This window comes from Setaria viridis, chromosome 8, assembly GCF_005286985.2.
Source record: "Setaria viridis chromosome 8, Setaria_viridis_v4.0, whole genome shotgun sequence".
In the NCBI taxonomy this organism is placed as follows: domain Eukaryota; kingdom Viridiplantae; phylum Streptophyta; class Magnoliopsida; order Poales; family Poaceae; genus Setaria; species Setaria viridis.
The window spans coordinates 40,515,612-40,537,014 of record NC_048270.2 but is presented as its reverse complement, the minus strand read 5'-3'; the positions used below and the strand labels follow the sequence as shown (position 1 = coordinate 40,537,014).

General features: G+C 44.3%; 2 protein-coding genes across 2 annotated transcripts; both read right to left on the bottom strand.

Annotated features, from left to right (window-relative positions):
* Positions 1-2,945: 2,945 nt before the first annotated feature.
* On the bottom strand, positions 2,946-7,772 carry LOC117834680 (disease resistance protein Pik-1-like). Its single transcript, XM_072290351.1, is given in 4 exon segments — positions 2,946-4,798; positions 4,830-5,181; positions 5,983-5,986; positions 7,645-7,772. Coding segments are annotated over 4 exon segments (2,298 nt in total). The 3' UTR covers positions 2,946-2,984.
* Positions 7,773-9,913: 2,141 nt separating this feature from the next.
* On the bottom strand, positions 9,914-11,548 carry LOC117834679 (uncharacterized). Its single transcript, XM_034714209.1, has one exon. It carries the CDS (start codon positions 11,546-11,548, stop codon positions 9,914-9,916), a length of 1,635 nt encoding a protein of 544 aa, XP_034570100.1.
* Between the last annotated feature and the right edge of the window lie 9,855 nt (positions 11,549-21,403).

Sequence of the window (21,403 nt, the reverse complement as noted above, 5' to 3'; positions counted from 1 at the left end):
TTAACTTGACCTTTTTTGGTACCTGATGACGATCTCCTGAGGGTTAGCTTTAACGAAGAATCCAAGATCATTGCGTTTTTTATCTTTCTATATATAATCGGGCCTTAGACAGAAGACCAGGGCCAGGCCCGCTTGAAGCCGAAACGAATTCGATCTGGTCTCAGGCTCCAGCGCACGAGATAAAAATCCGAGAAGGGAACTAATCCGAGACGGGGGCTCAGCTGTCTCCCATTCCATGTCAAGGCAGAGTGCTCTGCATCAGCATCTGCGCCACCATTTTCCGTTCCACTCCTGATGAGTGCAGTGCAGGATGCTAGGTATAATCCGGTCATGCTTTCCTCGAGCAGCGCCATCTTGCAAATCGAATAATCGATAGACCCATTCCGATTAATAATTGCGCTGTGCATAATTATCTGATCGCGACAAGTTGAATAATTGTGCTGTCTTTTTTTTATTAGATTAGTCTTTTACGTGCTTATATGGATCAGTACACAGTATTTTGATGAGGAGGTAAATATGCAAAACAGAAAAGCATTGACGCGGCCGCACGCGTCATCTTCTTCTGCGACCCCGGTGCAGAGAGAGTTTCATTCTTGGACTGGCGGGCGGCCCTGCTCACTCAGGCGGAGATGACTAGGCCCAGGCCCGCTTTATAGGAGAATTTATTTTGGCCCGTTTCAATTCCTTGTCTCATCGGCAGCATCCATCCAATCCCTCCAACAGAGAGAGGATTCGCACATTGCGGCCATGCCTAGAGCAGAACCAAACATAAGCAATTTTTTTAATTTAACCTTTTTAATAATATTTTAAAAACAACCCCTCCAAACAAATATTTTCATTGCGTGACACTATGGTGTGGATGTTCCCAAGTGCCATATATTTTGAAATTTTAAATTTTAAAGTAGGCTATTTATTATTCCTATATCCCGCTTAGGGTTTAGTTAAATATACCTACTTGGAACATCTCAATAAAAATAGCGTTCGAACTTTAAATGTTACGAAACTCGACAAGCACACTATATAAGGTATAATTTAATATTTACAAGATCAAGTGCTACATATTTTGAAATACATAATTTCAAATTAAGTTATTTATTATCCCTCTATCCCTCTTAGAACAACTTCCAAGTGTTATTAAATAAATTCAGTTCGGTTTTTTTCCTTAGTTTATTACTTAATGAACTTTAAATATTTTAAAACTCTATTTAATACGGAAGCAAATAATTAACAGAACTGGATCACTAGCGTGAATCATACTCATATGGCGACGACTTTTATCTGAATGATTGGAACAAGACATACGGAATGTTTAGTGTGCGCATGCATGCTGCAAGCTAGCACTGCATATGACGAAGAGAAACTAAACTGGAAAAATAATGACAATCAAGCTTCCACTTGGCCTTACCAAGCCAAAAATTGAGGAATTCCTGCCTACGGTCACAAGATGTGAACGGCGATTGGTATCCACATCAAAATTTCTGTCAGACGCAGGGAGGCTTCAGCTGATAAACTCAATTTTTACAGCCATGCCAATGTTTCATATGTGCACTTTCCAGCTACCCAAGACAGTATATCAACAAGTGGACAAATATAGAAAATGTTGCCTCTGGAGAAAGTCTGATGTAAATAATAGGCAACCTCCAAAGGCTGCCTGGGATCTTGTTTGTCTCCCAAAGAAAGAGGGTGGCCTTGGGGTGTTAAATCTTAGGACTCAGAATGAAGCTCTTCTTCGTAAGTACCTTCACAAGTTCCTGAATAAATCAGATATACCATGGGTACACCTAATTTGGGAGAAATATTATGCTTCTGGCAGGTTACCAGGACAAGTCCGAAAAGGATCATTTTGGTGGAAGAATGTTGTGAAACTCTTGGACAAATTCAAAGGTCTAGCATCTGTAACTGTGCATAGTGGTCAGACCTGTCTCCTCTGGCATGATTTGTGGAATAATAAGATCCCAGCACAAGAGTATCCACACTTATACTCATTCACTACAAAGGTTGATATATCTGTTAGGAAAGCTTATCACCTGCCTAACTTGCACCAACTTTTTAATTTGCCTCTATCATCTCAAGCTATGGATCAGCTTCTTCAATTAGGAACAGATCTGAATGGAATCCAATTTAATGAAGATCATGACTGTTGGCATATATTTGGGGCAATTCTCACTTTTCCTCATCAAAAGCATATCATGTACTGTCTGGCCATCGCCATGTGCATCCGATTTTTGGATGGCTTTGGAAGTCTCGATGTCAAAGTAAACATAAGTTTTTCTTCTGGCTCCTTCTTAATGACCGGCTAAGTACCCGAAATGTGCTTCGAAGAAAACACATGATTCTACCCTCCTATTCTTGTATCTTGTGTTCACAGGATAGTGAGGAAACCTTGTTCCATCTATTACTGCAATGTCCCTTTGCCCAAGAGTGCTGGATCAATATCAGTCTTTTTGCTAACCTGGATGAGGAGCCTTACACAATTCTTACAAGCTTCAAAGCTCAGTTACAAGTCCCGTTTTTTATGGAAATTATTGTGCTCATGAGTTGGTGTATTTGGATGGCAAGAAATGATTGGATTTTCAGGAATATTACTCCCTCCATCCAAGATGCAATGAGGAGGTTTCGGATTGTTTTTACTCAAGTTGTTCTACGAGTAAAAGAGGCTTGGAAACAACCAATGTTTGAATGGCTAGAGCACTCATTGTAATTTTTCTGATTTTCTTTCTCTTCTTTTTTGTTTCCTGATCTGTACCTGTACATTTTTTGCTCTCTTTAATATATATATCCAGCAGGGGATGATCATCCCCTCCTATTTCATCAAAAAAAAAGTGTGCGTACAGATAATGTCACATAGAGTCATGGAGAAGGAAGGTCCGATTTTGAAAAAACAAGATATAATATGTTTTTGTTTAGGCCCAGCGAACAAGTGCATAAAACGTAAATCCATTATTGCAGCAATTATTATATGTTATGGTAGCGCTCTGCTTCCCTCAATCGTCGTTCCCTGATTTCAAGATTGCTTTTCCTTTCTTGAATTTTCTTTTCAGTTCCAGCCCTTGCGTTGTTTTTGTCCCGCTGAGCTCGCGCACCTCTGCTGCCGTCGATAGTCGAAGACGTTGTTCACGTTTCCATTCTTTAAAGGGTACATCAATTGTCTTGAGGAAAACCTCAGGTTTCATGTTATTGACCCAAAGGGTGATCTTGTTGGGATGCTCCGCAGCTTCTTTTCTCAGTACATCAATTGTCTCGCGGATGCCCGGACCGTGACTTGTGTAGTACTCGGAGCATCGGAACATGACCTTCTCAAGGCTGTCGAGATGCCTGATTCCCATGGAGTAGTGTTGCCTTGCCGTGCCGGTGCAGAACTTGAACTCAAGATGTTTCAGCTTCGGCATCGCTCCTTCCCAGAAGGTGATCACCCGTGGCAGACGGCAACAGACGTAGAACGTCTCTAGCTTCAAGAACCCTCCACCAGTGATGGCAACCGGCTCCCGTGGGAGGACCTCGAACCTTAGTTGGAGAGCCTGCAGGTTGGGCATCTGCGTCTTCAGAAACTCGAGGTCTTCCTCCACCAGTTTGCAGAGACTGATATCTAAGGAGCAGACATTGCACAAGTCTTGCTTGACCCACTGCGGGACTTTCATGTGTCTCCCGGCAACTCTATGCATCGGAACTGGAAGAACTTCACACCTCTTGTAGAGATGATTAAAGAGCACGAGGATGGATAGGCTCTCCCTGCAATTTGCTCCAGAAGAGGAAATAACCTGTTCATCACCACTTGATCTGAAGACACCCAGAGGCAACTTCACCACTCGACCAGAACTCGAATCAAAGTGGCCGACCACACTTCAAAAAGAATTTGGAATTTCCCTGCGGGGTAGCTCTCTGACTTTAGTCACTCTAATGTCCAGAGTCCTCAACTCCTGTAGTTTTCCTACTTCCTTAGGCAACTCTTTCACCCCTGTCGAGCTTACATCCAGATTCTCCAAACGAGAAAGTCCGGTGATTTTCCTTGGAACCTCTGTGACCATTGTGACACTTACATTCAGAGTCCTTAAATGCACCAGTGTCCCAATTTCCATGGGTAGTTTACAAATACCTGTGTTCCTCACCTCTAGCGTCTCCAGATTCTGCAGTCTCCAAATCTCCCGTGGGATCTCTGTGATTTCAAGGCAGCCGTTGAGACCCAGATACCGCAGCCAGATCAGCCCGTATATATCCACCAGAGAAAAGTTCTCTAGACGTTTACAGCTGTCAATTTCTAGCACTCGCAGGTTTTTAAACTTCTTCAAGGGGACACCAATGTGGGGTTGGTCACTAAGAACAGCAAGGGAGCGAATATGAGATACTACATCCTCATCTGGAATGCAATCCGTGTCGAGAGAAAGGCGACGGATCTGTTTGGCGTGCGAGGAGCTACCGCGGCCATTATTGTGCTGCCGACAAGCAACAAAATTATCTTCTTTTGCTCTGCATACAAGGAAGGCTAGCATTATGGGGTGGACTATGTAAAAGCTCTGGTATTTGGGTACCGGCTGCAATAGATTCCTAGAAACAAGCTTGTCAAAGTAAGCTTCTGATACTTCTTGTTGCGAAACAAATCTTTCGCCTATCCATTTTCTGACCAAGCAATCCCTTTGAATAAAATAACCCAGAGGGTATATGCTGCAGTACAGCAAGCAAGTCCTCAGCTCAACGGGAAGATCGTCGAAAACAAGGCATAAACTCTGGACTAGTGGTTTCAAGGATGGAGGACTCAGAAACCTATCCATCAGCATTTCACTTACCCAAATATACCAATATTCCCCATAGTCGTCGTCTTGCCCATGCATGGCTCTCTGCCCATGCTGACGACAAACAGATTATTGCTAGTGGCATCAAACCACTCGTATGCACAATCTTTCTGGGTAGCCACTCCGCATTGGCTTCAAGTATGTCTCTTCCGACAGACTTGTTCAGTATCATGTCTGATAGTCTTTTAGCGTCCTCGTGATGAAAACTCTGTGTATACACATGTGCACCTTGTTCAGTTCGACATTTGTCAGCTAAAGCCTTGACACGAGTCGTCATGATTATTTTAGAGCCCATATTATTCTTGGAAAGAGCTTTTCGGATGACTTCCCATTCTTCCCAATGCCAAATGTCATCGATTATTATCAGGTACCAATAAAAAAAGGTGCATAGAAACTTTTACATCCATACCATCTTATCACATCTTGGGGTAAACTTGAAATGCACTTTCGGTACGTTATTTTGTCGTACACCATTTACGAAATATTTTCCAATTCACCTTACTAAATAATAATTTATTAACACAGCCCGCAGATGTACGGAGCTTACAGTGGAGCGGGACCTTCTTTAGCACCACCAGGCATAGAGCTACACCGCTTCGGTGCACAACGAATACATGTTTTCTATTCCATTTTAAATATGCAACGAAACCAACAATATCATTTCCTTAGTTGCATAACAGGGTTCGCAGACCGCGGAGAGGCTCCGGAGGACTCCGTCGAGGAGGAGGGACAGAGGTCCAACATCCATGCATGGGTGGACAATCTTGTCAGGCTTCCATGCATGGGTGGACAATTTTTTCGGACCTAAGCCTAACGTGATCGGTGCCTCGTAGTTGCGTGAGGCCCCGAAGGCTCCTACACAGGACGTGACCCAGGAGCTCGGGACACCATATGCAGCCGCAGTAGGACGTCCGCCTTGCGACGTTGCCCCACGAGAGCTCTTGACGTACGACCAGCAGCAGACCAGAGCAGCGCAGCGGGCAGCGAGGCGTGGTCGTGGTCGGGGAGGGGGAGGTGGCAGCTTCGTTTCAAGCGAGAACACATTTAGTATGTAGGACCTCTTTTATCTTTTGTACGCCGGTACAAGCTATCATGTGTACAATTGTAACGCGCATGATTGTACAATTGTATCCACAGACTACTTTACGTAGGCTGGAGTTTCATGATTTTCAATGATTTCGTGCAATCACTCTACCTCTCTAAAAAAATGTCATATAAAAATTTAAAGGAACAATATTCAAGATAGAGGTATAACCTCAAATTACGAAGTTAAGTATTGCGATACAACTATATAATTGAAATAATAAAACAATAAAGGAAAAATAATTGATAAAAGTCAAAAAAATGAAGGGAAAATAACTGAAGGGGTCGTTATAGCCGTTTCACTATAGGTCGCCAACCCGGGCTGCCTCGCTGGTTGAAATGGCGGAAGAGTCCTTACCACCATTTCAGCCGGCGAGGGAGGGCAGCACGTGGCGGCCGGTACCCTTCCTCCGTTTCATACGGCAAAAGCGATCTTACCACCATTTGGTCCGGCAGTGAACGTCTATTTTTACAAATTTTTTATTCGACAATTTATTATAATATAAAAATAAAAAAATTCCTGGCCTGCGCAGCAGCTGACCAGGCAGGCGGCCCAGCGCGGGTGGCCAGGCAGCCCAGCCAGGCCGGAGGGAGCCGCGCGGCCGAGCAGTCCAGCAGGCCGTGGCTAGGCTCGAGCGATCCAGACCTGTCAACGTAGCAGGCCGGAGCCAGGCGGCCCAGCACACCGGTCCGTGCAGCACCAGGGTCGCCCATCAGTACAGCAGCTAGGAGCTCTTCCGTGGCAGTGTGCAAGCGGCCCAGCAAGGTGAGCAAGCTGCAGCCCAGTTGCTTTTCTTTGGTTGCTCGGTTCTTTAATTCATGCAATTATTAATTTATCACTTGAGCTAGTTAATTATTACTAGTTAATCTGTGCTACCTTGTTTATTAGCTACTTGTTCAGTAGTTTTGTCACTTTGTTAATCATGCTTAATTCTTAATTAATTATTTCAAGCATGCTTAGTCAAGTAATGATTTGGTAGTGTTTGAGATCAATATCTCGTGCAAACTTTTCAAAGTTTTGCTTTTCTTTGCTTCCGCTACGCTTTCGAGTGTTTCTAATCGTTCCTAAGATGAGATTGTCACGAGTTGACTAGTGTCATCTTGATGATTAGAAGCGAGATGCGTTTTGGGTGGCAATTGGGATATAGACCTTATTATTTAAAAGAATTATTGGAGGCTCCTATTCACCCCCAGTCGCCCATCTCAGTCCTTCACTAATGTTTCATCTAAAGTTGAAAAGACTATGAATGTGAATTAAAAGGCATATAAAGTAATTTTTAATCAACACCAATCACCAACATACAAGATTAAAAAAAAATACCTATATGGGTATATATTGTTTTAAAAAAATTAAATAAATAGGAGACAAAGCAAAGATAAGCAATTTCTCAATTACTCGTAGACTTCGGATTAACTATCCATGAGCTTTTAATACTTATGAATCTTTTAAAATTTATATCCCGTGCAAAAGCGTGGTTAATGGACTAGCAAACTTTGTTGAGTACTCCATAAAACCTTTCACATAATCATAGGAGGAAGAAGAAACATGGTAAAAAACTTAGAAAACATAATCACCTCTAAATATTACTAAATTATATGCCTTTCACAAAGCTCAATTATCTATGCTTTTTCTAAAAATATGTGTGGATGCACGGGTTGTTGGACTAACGTTCCAAACATAATATGTTCTATTTTTAGGATAGTACCATAACACAAACGGGTTGTTCGACAAGCGGAATGGGAATGGGAATGGACAGGATGCAATGTTGCGTACCTCTTGTCAGAGAGGGAAATTGATATGTCGTTGATGATATTTTGTTCTGCTGCAGGTTCGGTGCCACTGCCAGCAGACATTGCACCATCTGCTACTTGGCTTAGGATGGTACCCAGAATCTCCGTCATGTTAGGACTTGGGTGCACGGACCCGAAAGCCTGGCATTTGTAACACCAAATTTTTAAAGAATTTAAATTCATTAAAATTTGCTTAATTAAGATGTCATTTAAATTCTTAGGCATATTATTTTTTATTTTCTCTAAATTAAATTAATTCACCATAGGAGTTTGTTGTACATTCATGCTGGTGCATAATTTTTGGTTGATTGTATTTGATCCAAATTCCAATTCAAAATCTCAAATTCAATTTCCAAAACTTTTCCTTTTCTTCTTTTCTTTTACTTTCCCCTCTTGGGCTGCATTCTTTCTCCTCCTCCTTTTTCTTTCAGCACGGCTCCAACTCCTTGCGGCCCAGCGCCACCAGCTCCACCTTCACTTGTCGGCCCGTCTCGCTTGCTCGGCCTGTTCTGCCGGCCTGGCCAGCATACCGACCTCCCTCCCTTTTCGGCCCCGCCTCCCCTCAGCTCCTCCGGCCCATGCCACGTTTCTCCCTCGCCGGCCCATCTCCTTTCCTCCGCGGCCCGCGAAGCAGCGCCGACCCGCTCCCTTCCGCCGGTCTGACGGGTGGGGCAGGCGTATCCGGCCGGGACTTCTCCCCGACCGCGCCCGGACTCCGCCCACCTCCTGCAACCGCCGCGCGCTTCCTCCGCGCGGAGTCCATCTCCTATCCGTATCTCGCCACCATACGCCCCTATTTAAGCCGCCGCACCCCCCCCCGGCCTCAAGCACCCAGCCATCGCCCCTCCAAACCCTAGCAGCGCCGCCACAAGCCGCCGCCAAAAAGTGAGCTCCGTCGCACCGCAACCCCCACCAAAGCCCTAAATGAGTTCGTCGTGTTCCCCGCATCCATCTCGTGCAATCCGCGCGCGAAACCGAGCCCCGGAGCGCTGTTTCGGCCAACTCCAGCGAAGCGCCGCCGCTCGTCGCCGTCCGCCACCTTTTTCTGCCACCGCTTCAGTGTCGCCGACGACCGTGACCGTCGGATCCAAATCCGACGGCCCACAGCGGGTCAACTGGATCGCGTACTAGTCAACCGCGCCGCGTCGCACCTCTTTTGCACTTAAGCCCTCACCTTTTCCGCAAATCAACCCGCAGTCCAATCCAGTTCAAAAGCATTTGTGTTTTGGTCCTATTTTATTTCGGTTTCAACCCTGAGTTTCTCTAAAATCAACCTGCCATCCTAAGTTGCGTTTTTGCACGTTAAACCTTCATTTTATACACGTAATTATGTATAAGTCCTCAATTTTTCGCAGTTTGACCCTAAAAGTTTTGAATTCTCGCAGAAAAACCCCTGGATCTTATTTTACTTATATCTTTTGCATCTTAACTCCTTTTTTCGCATTCTTTATATCTACATGTTCATTTTTAAAGCGTAGATCAATTTTACAAGCTTGTTTTCTCTGTTTAATTGTGATTGGTGTATTGTTTTCTTACTTTATGCCCTTGTTTGCTTGTATGTGCTTGTGTGATGCGTGTAGACGTTCAGCAGTTCGAGGGATTTGAAGATCAAGCCTTCGAGGAGTACGAACAGCAGGAGCAAGGTCAAGAAGGCAAGTCGTGTCCTTGATCACTGCTTTCAGTCCTATATCCCCAATACACTCCGCGAAGAATAAAGGCTTCCCTTCCCCAAAGAGGGAAGAGGAAGAAGACCATATTTTTCCATAACACTCAGTATTGTTACGAACATGAATGCAAGAATTCCTACTATGGCATCTTCCTCAAGGTTGAACCCCTCCCTAAAGAGCTGGAATCCTCAGGAGGGGATCCCCGCCCCTTCTGTAGTAGCAGGGTCAATCTCTGCTGCAACAGGATCTGCTCAATTGACAGACGAACAGACGCAACTGAGAGAGAGTGCCCAAGTGGTCGATGGAACAGATTGCGACTGTAATGGCCACCTTAGACGCGCGCACGTCCAACAACCTGAACGCACGCTCTTCTTAAGGAAACTTGCGGAAATTACCAGATCTGACTCTGCCCAAAATCTGATAACAGACACGACATGAAAAGAGATACAGACTCGACAAACTAACTCGACATGAAAAGAGATACAGACTCGACAGACTAACTCACACATGGTGTGCCAACATACATAGAATGTTACAAGCACTAGATAGATATAATGACTGCTACGTGTGTACTTGTTAAAGAGGTCACACAACATCCTTTGGCACTGTAGGTCCTCGCTTCAGCACACCGGCATGCATGAGCAGCGCCCAAAGGTGCGTGATGAACTCCCCTCCTATTGCAAGAACTTCCAGGTGCTCCCGAGCATCGTCGGATGGCGAGACATACAGCATCATCTCCGCCCAGAAATCAGATAGCACCTTCCACCGTGTTGTGAAGTCTTGTATGTTATCAATCAGTTGCCTTGCAAGGTGAACGCCCCGCGCAACAAGAATTGTTTCATCATCAACACAATCATCATCAGTGCTAATTTGCATTAATATCTCACACCTGCCCTCGATCTTCTTGTTCTTGCCCTTGATCTTCTTGTCCTTGGCCTCTTTGAGTAACTTGCTTGCTTCGTGGATTGACTGATCAAGTATGGATTCCGATATGGAGCTGTGGTCGGGCAAGAGGTTAGGTGCGAAAGCAAGGAGGTGCATGCAGTACTTGGATAAAGTGGAGGCTGTTTTGACAGCGTCTTCTTCTTTGACTTGTTTATCCAGCTTCTGCTCGCACAGGGTTGTAGCAATGTGCCAGACCACAATGGTGCGAGCCACCGCTCCGTCAGTAGCAGTAGCATCACATGCCCATTTGAGGTCATCATGGACGCCATTTTTTTGCAGCGATGTTACCCCGTTCGTCAGGTGTCCGTTGCTTGCTAGTAGGGAATCAATGATGGCTTTCTTCACATCTTCGGAGACCTTCACTGATTTCTTGCTTCCCTTCATGGCCTTGTCCACCAAGCACAGTGTACCATAATGGAGACAATTCACAACCTTACTTTTGCGGCCAAGATTCTCGAGGAAACAGTACTGCCCAAGTCTGCCCTTCCATGGGCGAAACACCTTCAACATCAAGAGAAGATGTATGATCATCTCATAGAAACAGCTTGTTTGCAAAAAAGGTGCGGCGACATAGCTCCGTATCAGTGCCACCTTGAACCAACCTGAGGCCATGTACAGGTACAGCTGGTATGCCTCCAGGAATGCCAAGACAACCGTTATGACTATGGTGCCAGACATCAGACTGCGATTGCTATGATTACTGAGATAGGGGTCGTCGTGATGCTTGACGTGCAGGCTGGCCACTGTGAGCCACGAGCATAGGGCAAACATGATGACAGGCAGACAGAGAGCCAGGTATCGACCCTTTTGGTAGAGGTAAGAGTACCTTGTGTAATACATGTCATGGACAAAAACAAGTTCTTCCTCAATGACCCTGAAGGCCCACTGCTCGTCCCCGGCGAGCAGGCCTTTGAATACGAAGTCGTGGGTTTTCTCAAGCTCTGCCTCTGAGAGCTTGAAGCCAGCAAACCTTCGGTTGAGCATCTTGGAGAGAGCCATAGAGAGGCACAAGTCCTTGAGCACCTTGCCCTGATCACCAATGAGCAGATTCCCCTCGCACTGCCAGATCTGCTCCACGGTGGTAACCTTCAAGTCGTCCGGCTTCTTGTACCATGGTGTGTGTCCAGGCCTGTTAACGCAGTGTTTCTCACCAGCGACCATGTACTGGTAGCCTTCCATGGTCACAGGATTGAAGACCACCAGCTTGTTGTCTATATGCTGCATGTATTCGGCGATCACCTTCACGTTCTTACCGAGGTAAGACTTGCTCACCATCTGTAACACCCCAAGAAAAACAAACGCCACCTTAGGATGCTACTAAGCCACATCGGACAAAAGGGACAGATTTTGACAGCATCTTCCCTAAATCAGGAACACCGCGGAAGCAAGAAACAATAAGATATGAAAATAGATAAAGCACACTAGCATAAATAAAAGATCCTAACATGAAATTCAAACGATTAAGGCAAGGTTTAACAAAGCTTAACCATCATTAAGCAACAAATAGACTCTCATAGAGAAGGACTTAAATATTACAGTATCACACTAGAGGATTTTGATTAAAGAGAAGTGTGTGACGTGCTGCTACTTCCCAACCCCCCAAGCAAAGCATCCATCCATCAAGTACCTGAGAGGATAACAAAAAAATAGGGGTGAGATATAAAATCTCAGCAAGTAACTAGCTTTAACAAGCTATTTAAACTACAAGTTCATTAGACCATGGTTTAACTATTATCAGTAAGTGTATCTCCTCAATGAATAATAATAATAATAATAACTCCAACACCCTCATACATAAATAAAACCAATTCGTCACCAAACCTTGGAGAAAATTCACTTCTCACCACCACTGCCAAATAAATACCATAGAAAACCGATAGCACCCTAAATGCAAATGCAATGCAAATGCCATGTCTCCTGCCTTCATACTCAACAAAGTATGAAGCTGCACCGTTATGCCCAATAAACGATGCTGTACCGGTACGGTCGCGGCTATCAAGCGGCGAATTAACTCCATATGCCATGCATTGTGATGCAATGAAATGCAATGCCAAGACAGATCGCACAAAGAGAGTATACACCGCATATACCAGATAAGTCTCTCCTCATTTGACAACATAAACCTCATCATAATTATGCTAACAAGAGCCATTACCAAGTTATAAAGTAAAGAATAAGGCATATGTAATAACAACAGTAAGATGTGCATAAACTTGTAATTGAATGGATGATATTGGATAAGTTATCATTCTGAAATTTAAGGTGGAGGTAGGAAAAATAGCAAATTAAAGCTTGTAGAAACCACCGCTACGTTACTTGCCTCCCAATGAAGGAGATAGCCGCTCTAAGCGTGATCCGGAGCGTTACCACCTGTTTTTACACAATAAGATCAGAACATATCCTCAAACAACCATGTGCACACAGCAAGTAAAGCACCCATATAGCCCAACCGGTCAAACAAGCGACGATGGTAAACATCACCTAGGTTAACCGCAGCAGTGCTGCTTCACTTTTTTGTATCTTTAAAATTACAAAAGATATGACAGCAAGCAAATACATCTTAGAAAATTAAGGGAGAAATCTTACAACTTTGTTCAGATCCTTTATTTTTAGCATAATCCAAAGAGGGGTAAAACTGCAGTTGAATGTGAAGTACAGAATCTGTCTGAAATTTCGGGCAGCAGCATACAAAAATTCATATCTCCCAAACCCCTTGTCCAAAAATTCTAAAATTTTGTCAGGACATATATCTCTGAGAAACCTAAAACTTTGTTATTATGGGTTTCCACGAATTCCATCCTTAAGATCATCTAATACATCTCTGAACATCTGCTGTCAAAAATCTGGACATTCAGAAACAGCGTCCAAACAATATTCAATAACTGAAGGTATACTCCACCAAAAATATGAAACTTGGACAGCAGTTACATCTCATAATTCTCTACAACTTTTGTATGATCCACTTTTGGAGGAGAAATCGTTTAGGTCACCAAATCTACAAGGACAGCAGCACTGCCCGAGCTACAGGACAGCACACCTTAAATCGACCTTCAAACCGTGTTTTCCCCAACAAATCCACTAATCCTCAGGACCAAGAACCTCCTAAAAACATCAATTAGCAGATCTAAAGTGGATTCACCTAACCTTAGTCGTTCCCCAAACCCTAGGGCAGCGGGAAGATATGGGGAAAGGACCGATCTACATGGAAGATGCACCTTTCTTGCTCCTCTTGTTGTCCTCGATCCGTTTTGCTAGTTCCCCCCAAGGGTTTGCTGCTGTAGAGAGGGGATTTAGGGAGGGGAAGCCATGGGAGAGCAGGGAAGGAGGAAGAAACGTGAGAAGGAAGAGAGGACTGGTCTGGATAAGATGGGAGAGGGGGCAACGGGCCAGGGAAAAGGGTTGGGCTGGCTGGGCCTTTGATTTTTTTTTTAGTGTGTTACATTCTCCCCTCCTTTAATGAATTCGTCCCCGAATTTAACTACTCAAAGGTATACCAACTTGATAAATTAAAACTTACCTCTCTCAAAGAGTTGTGGGTACTTCTTGCGCATTTGGTCCTCGAGCTCCCAAGTCGCTTCACGCTCAGACTGATTACTCCATAGAACCTTAACATATTTGATGGTCCTCTTTCTCATGACTCGGTCAGATGAGTCTAAGATACGTTCTGGGTGACATTCCACAATTAGATTTGGCTCCACAATAAGTGGCTCCAAATCAATCTTGTGCTCAGGATCCCTCAAATATTTTCTTAACATAGATACATGGAAAACATTGTGCACTTGCTTCAATGATTCTGGAAGCTGCAAGCGATATGCCAAACTGCCAACACGGGTTGTGATCACAAACGGACCAATGTACCTTGGGCTAAGCTTTCCTGTGGTGCCAAACCTCACAACACCTTTGGTTGGCGATACCCTAAGAAGAACATGGTCACCCACTGCAAACTCTAGATCTCGCCTCCTCACATCAGTATAACTCTTCTGCCGGCTCTGAGCAGCCAACAGATTCTGTCGTATCTCCCGCACCTTTTCAGATGTCTCTCGGACCCAATCTGGACCAATCAAAGATCTCTCACCCAAAGTTTCCCAGCATATGGGAGAAATACACTTCCTACCATACAAAGCCTCAAATGGAGCCATCTTGATACTAGCTTGATAGCTGTTATTATAAGCGAACTCTGCCAAAGATAGATGATCCTCCCAACTACCTTTCCATGAAAGAACACAAGCACGAAGCATGTCCTCTAAGGTCTGAATAGTCCTCTCCGACTGACCATCAGTCTGAGGGTGGAAAGCAGTGCTAAGAGTCAAATTTGTGCCCAATGCACTATGCAAGCTTCGCCAAAAGTTAGACACAAACTTGGGATCTCGATCAGAAACAATGGACTTTGGCACACCATGAAGCCTTAGCACTTCTCTCATGTATAAGGGAACCAAATCTGGTGCTGAACTAGTTGACTTCATCGGAATGAAATGTGCAGACTTAGTGGGTCTATCCACAATAACCCATATGGCATCTCTCCCTCGAGGTGAGCGAGGTAACCCGACCACAAAGTCCATGGTGATATGTTCCCATTTCCACTCAGGGATCTCCAAAGGCCGTAATAAACCCGCAGGCTTTTTATGTTCTGCCTTAACTTGCTGACAAATTCCACAAGATGCTACATATTTGGCAACATCAACTTTCATCCTTTTCCACCAAAAATTTTTCTTTAAATCCCGATACATCTTGGTCTCACCAGGGTGAATTGTGTAAGGTGTTCGATGTGCCTCCCTAAGTATATCCATCTTCACATCAGAATTTTGTGGCACACAAAGACGCCCTCTAAAGCGAATAGCACCATGTTCATCTATGGTGAACTCCCGTGGTCTACCCCCTAAAATTCTCTTTCGAACCTCTTGAAGCAAACGATCATGTTGTTGAGCCTCACGCACCTGATCAACTATGGGAGACTGAATAAGCATTTGAGTCTCTTGATGTGCAACGCCCGCATAACAAAACGAAACCCCCATGCGATCCATATCAACAATCAAGGACATCACTGTCTTAGGAACACCTGTCCTACTAAGAGCATCTGCCACCATATTTGCCTTTCCTGGATGGTACTGGATAGTGAGATCATAGTCCTTAATCAATTCTAACCATCTCCATTGCCTCAAGTTGAGTTCTTTTTGTGTGAAAATATATTTGAGACTTTGGTGATCTGTAAATATATCACATGACTCTCCATAAAGATAATGCCTCCAAATCTTTAGAGCAAAAATAACTGCAGCCAACTCTAAATCATGTGTGGGGTAATTTTGCTCATGCTTCTTCAATTGCCTTGATGCATAAGCAATCACTTTACCTTCTTGCATAAGCACACAACCAAGCCCGATTCGAGAAGCATCTGTATACAAAGTGAAGCGTTTGCCGCTCTCAGGTAATGTCAATATAGGAGCATTCACTAACTTATTCTTTAGAGTTTGGAAACTGGCCTCACACTCTTTAGTCCATATGAATGGAACACCCTTCTTAGTGAGATTAGTCATTGGCTTAGCAACAATTGAGAAACCCTGCACGAAACACCGATAATAACCTGCAAGCCCAAGAAAGCTCCGAACTTCTGTTACATTGGTCGGTCTTTGCCATTCCACCACTGAGGCAACGTTTTTAGTATCCACCTTAATGCCATGTTGATTAATGACATGACCAAGGAAGCTCACTTCAGAAAGCCAAAATGCACATTTCTTCAACTTTGCATAGAACTTGTTCTTCCGGAGTGCATCCAAGACAAGACTGAGATGAACCTTATGCTCCTCCTCTGACTTGGAGTAAACTAAGATATCATCGATGAATACCACAACAAAAACATCCAAGTACTCATGCAACATCCTGTTCATGGCCTCCATAAAAACAGCAGGGGCATTTGTTAGTCCAAAAGACATAACCACATACTCATAATGCCCATACCTGGTATTAAAAGCCGTCTTCTCAATATCCTCTTCCTTGATACGTAGTTGATGGTAACCAGATTGCAAGTCAATCTTAGAGAATACCTTGGCACCTCTCAATTGATCAAAGAGAGCATCAATACGAGGCAAAGGGTACTTGTTCTTGATTGTTACTTGATTAAGTGCTCGATAATCAACACAAAGTCTTTTAGTGCCATCCTTCTTTTCTACGAACAAGACTGGGGCAGCCCAAGGTGACGTGCTTGGTCGGATAAACCCTTTAGCAAGAAGTTCATCCAATTGCTTCTTTAACTCCACCTGCTCCACAGGAGCCATCTTGTATGGTGTCTTATATATAGGTTGCGTTCCAGGAACCAACTTTATGTGGAAAATAGCCTCTCTTTCAGGAGGCAAACCTGGGAGCTCATCTGGGAAAACATCTGGATAGCGACAAACCACTAGAATATCATCCACTCGCAAGGGAACCTCCTGATCACCAATCATCACAAAAAGAATACCAGTTTTTTGTGTCCATCGATTAGGAAATAACTGACACAACAAGGAGATAGAGTACTTCAAACCACTCCCTTGAAAGATCATCTCTCGTCCTGATGGTGCTTGCAAAGTGATTGTTTTCCAGAAACAAGAGATAACGGCCTTATACTGGGAGAGCCAGTCCATGCCAAGAATCACATCAAAAGGCTCCAACGGAATCACCACTAAGTTAGCAATAAAATCCTCATTCGCAAGAGTGACAACACAGCCTGGACAAACTATAGAACTCGAAACAAGCCCTCTAGCAGAACTAACAACGATAGCCTCCCCAATCCTTTCAACAAAAAGACCCAAACGACCAACAAAAGCCTCTGAGATGAAAGAGAAACTAGCTCCAGAATCAAAAAGAGCATGAGCATCATAAGAATCAACTGAGATGATACCTGTTACCACGTCACCACGATCTCTAGCGTTAGTGGCAGGCATAACATATGCCCCTGGAACGCCAGGCGAAGAAGAGGCACCCGAAGTAGGACCCGTCGGAGTGGGAGCCCATGGAACCATGGGTGCTGAAGGAGTAGCATGGGGCATCCAGTAAGCCCCAGTCTGAAGTGTAGGGGCAGCCGATGGAGTCACCGGTGGCGCTAGCAAGTACTGAGGTGTAGGGGCAGGTAGGTACTGCTGCGGTGGCGGTGCAAGTAGGTGCTGCTGCGGTGGCGGTGCAGGTAGGTGAGGAGTAGAAGATGCAGCCGCCATCATATGGAATGCACCATTGGGAGCTGAAGAAGACACTAGCTCCCAACGAAGCTTGGCATCAGGATTCTTCCTACAAACCACGTCCTTGTGATCTTGACCACAAATAGAGCACTTGCCGGACCATCGGCACTCTCGAAGATGATGCGCATCTCCACATTTGAAGCACACCATCCCCGTGCCAGGTTTGGGAATGGCACGATACTGAGGAGTACTCCCTCCTGGAGTACGAGACTGAGCTGAACCACCACGGTACGGCTGGTGACGCTGAAACTTGCCCTTCCTATGAACATGACCACCAGAATGGACCTTCTTGTCACCCTGACCATGAGACTGGTCACCACTCAAAGACTTATTTAGATCAGCTGTGACCTGAAGCTGCATCTCAACTCCCAAGGCTTTCTCTACCATGGAGCGAAAGTCTGTGACTTCAAAGGCACCCAACACATGGCGAATTGAAGGCTTAAGGCCTTGACGAAATTGCCTTGCTTTCTCTGCATCATCATGGGCCACATGTGGAACAAAGCGAACAATCTGGTTGAACCCCACCTCATACTCAGCCACTGTCTTCCTTTCCTGCACATAGTTATTTAGCTCAATTTTCATCTTGTCCAGGAAGGTCACTGGGTAAAACCTCCTCTCAAACTGCCTAACAAACTCAGGCCAAGTTAAAGAACCATGCGTAGCCGTGCGAGCTGACTGCACACCCTTCCACCAAATCTGTGCCTCACCCTTTAGTAATTGTGCCCCATAACGAACACGATCATGAGCTGACACCTCAAAAGCTTCCATCTTATCCTCCACATATGACAACCAATCAGCAGCCTGAATAGGAGTACCATTGCCATCAAAACTATCGAGCTTCATGCCAACCCACTCTCTCAGCGAGACACCACTCTCAGGGCCAACTGGGGCAGCAACTTCCTGAGTAGAGGTAGTAGGATTAGGTTGTGCTGCACCCGCACGAGCAGCCTGCCTCAAAGTCCTCATCTCATTTTGCATCTCACGCATTGCGGCAAGTAATTCTGCTTGACTAGTGCCATCAGCTTGGGCACCGCTCGCTGGTCGTGCCCGACCTTGCTTCTTAGGCGGCATAACTGCAGCCACCACAAGACACAGACAACACAAATATCAAGCTCCAACAATTTAAAGTATGCATAAAGACAAAATAATCCATACACACCAATGTACCCGTACCCAACCTACAAGTGCAAGTGTGTCAAATTAGACTTTATTTTTTCCTAGGATTAAATTAACCTAAGCTCTGATTACCAACTGTAACACCCCAAGAAAAACAAACGCCACCTTAGGATGCTACTAAGCCACATCGGACAAAAGGGACAGATTTTGACAGCATCTTCCCTAAATCAGGAACACCGCGGAAGCAAGAAACAATAAGATATGAAAATAGATAAAGCACACTAGCATAAATAAAAGATCCTAACATGAAATTCAAACGATTAAGGCAAGGTTTAACAAAGCTTAACCATCATTAAGCAACAAATAGACTCTCATAGAGAAGGACTTAAATATTACAGTATCACACTAGAGGATTTTGATTAAAGAGAAGTGTATGACGTGCTGCTACTTCCCAACCCCCCAAGCAAAGCATCCATCCATCAAGTACCTGAGAGGATAACAAAAAAATAGGGGTGAGATATAAAATCTCAGCAAGTAACTAGCTTTAACAAGCTATTTAAACTACAAGTTCATTAGACCATGGTTTAACTATTATCAGTAAGTGTATCTCCTCAATGAATAATAATAATAATAATAACTCCAACACCCTCATACATAAATAAAACCAATTCGTCACCAAACCTTGGAGAAAATTCACTTCTCACCACCACTGCCAAATAAATACCATAGAAAACCGATAGCACCCTAAATGCAAATGCAATGCAAATGCCATGTCTCCTGCCTTCATACTCAACAAAGTATGAAGCTGCACCGTTATGCCCAATAAACGATGCTGTACCGGTACGGTCGCGGCTATCAAGCGGCGAATTAACTCCATATGCCATGCATTGTGATGCAATGAAATGCAATGCCAAGACAGATCGCACAAAGAGAGTATACACCGCATATACCAGATAAGTCTCTCCTCATTTGACAACATAAACCTCATCATAATTATGCTAACAAGAGCCATTACCAAGTTATAAAGTAAAGAATAAGGCATATGTAATAACAACAGTAAGATGTGCATAAACTTGTAATTGAATGGATGATATTGGATAAGTTATCATTCTGAAATTTAAGGTGGAGGTAGGAAAAATAGCAAATTAAAGCTTGTAGCAACCACCGCTACGTTACTTGCCTCCCAATGAAGGAGATAGCCGCTCTAAGCGTGATCCGGAGCGTTACCACCTGTTTTGACACAATAAGATCAGAACATATCCTCAAACAACCATGTGCACACAGCAAGTAAAGCACCCATATAGCCCAACCGGTCAAACAAGCGACGATGGTAAACATCACCTAGGTTAACCGCAGCAGTGCTGCTTCACTTTTTTGTATCTTTAAAATTACAAAAGATATGACAGCAAGCAAATATATCTTAGAAAATTAAGGGAGAAATCTTATAACTTTGTTCAGATCCTTTATTTTTAGCATAATCCAAAGAGGGGTAAAACTGCAGTTGAATGTGAAGTACAGAATCTGTCTGAAATTTCGGGCAGCAGCATACAAAAATTCATATCTCCCAAACCCCTTGTCCAAAAATTCTAAAATTTTGTCAGGACATATATCTCTGAGAAACCTAAAACTTTGTTATTATGGGTTTCCACGAATTCCATCCTTAAGATCATCTAATACATCTCTGAACATCTGCTGTCAAAAATCTGGACATTCAGAAACAGCGTCCAAACAATATTCAATAACTGAAGGTATACTCCACCAAAAATATGAAACTTGGACAGCAGTTACATCTCATAATTCTCTACAACTTTTGTATGATCCACTTTTGGAGGAGAAATCGTTTAGGTCACCAAATCTACAAGGACAGCAGCACTGCCCGAGCTACAGGACAGCACACCTTAAATCGACCTTCAAACCGTGTTTTCCCCAACAAATCCACTAATCCTCAGGACCAAGAACCTCCTAAAAACATCAATTAGCAGATCTAAAGTGGATTCACCTCACCTTAGTCGTTCCCCAAACCCTAGGGCAGCGGGAAGATATGGGGAAAGGACCGATCTACATGGAAGATGCACCTTTCTTGCTCCTCTTGTTGTCCTCGATCCGTTTTGCTAGTTCCCCCCAAGGGTTTGCTGCTGTAGAGAGGGGATTTAGGGAGGGGAAGCCATGGGAGAGCAGGGAAGGAGGAAGAAACGTGAGAAGGAAGAGAGGACTGGTCTGGATAAGATGGGAGAGGGGGCAACGGGCCAGGGAAAAGGGTTGGGCTGGCTGGGCCTTTGATTTTTTTTTTAGTGTGTTACACCATCCTCATGGAAGCTATCATCAGATATGACTTGAGGACGATAACGACCAGGATGGCTGAGAGCGGGTACCACAGGTAGTCGGCATCCAAATTCCTCATCATCATCTGACGGCCAAACTTTAGAATGATAAACACCAACAAGAACCCCTTAAAGAGTTGTTTCACGTAGATGTTCTTCCAGTTGTCGATGTCGTCGAGGCGGCAAGCTGTGAGGCTATCCGTGCTGCTGAGGAGCAGAAGCAGGAACACAGCCCACACGGTGAAGTCGTTGAAGTACCAATTGGCAGACTGCATCAGCCCAATGGTGTAGCCTACCAGCGGGTAGGAGAGCGCGTAGACTCCCATCACGATGTGATGGAGGAGACCCTTGCTCAACCACCGGCGTAGCGGACCCAGTAAATGCAAGAGGAATATGGCCACCACGGCCAGGAAGACCAAAGCTTGCACGTAGAACAAAGCTAGCATATCATGATCTTGGGGAGTGAGACTTGGTGGGGGACTTGGTGC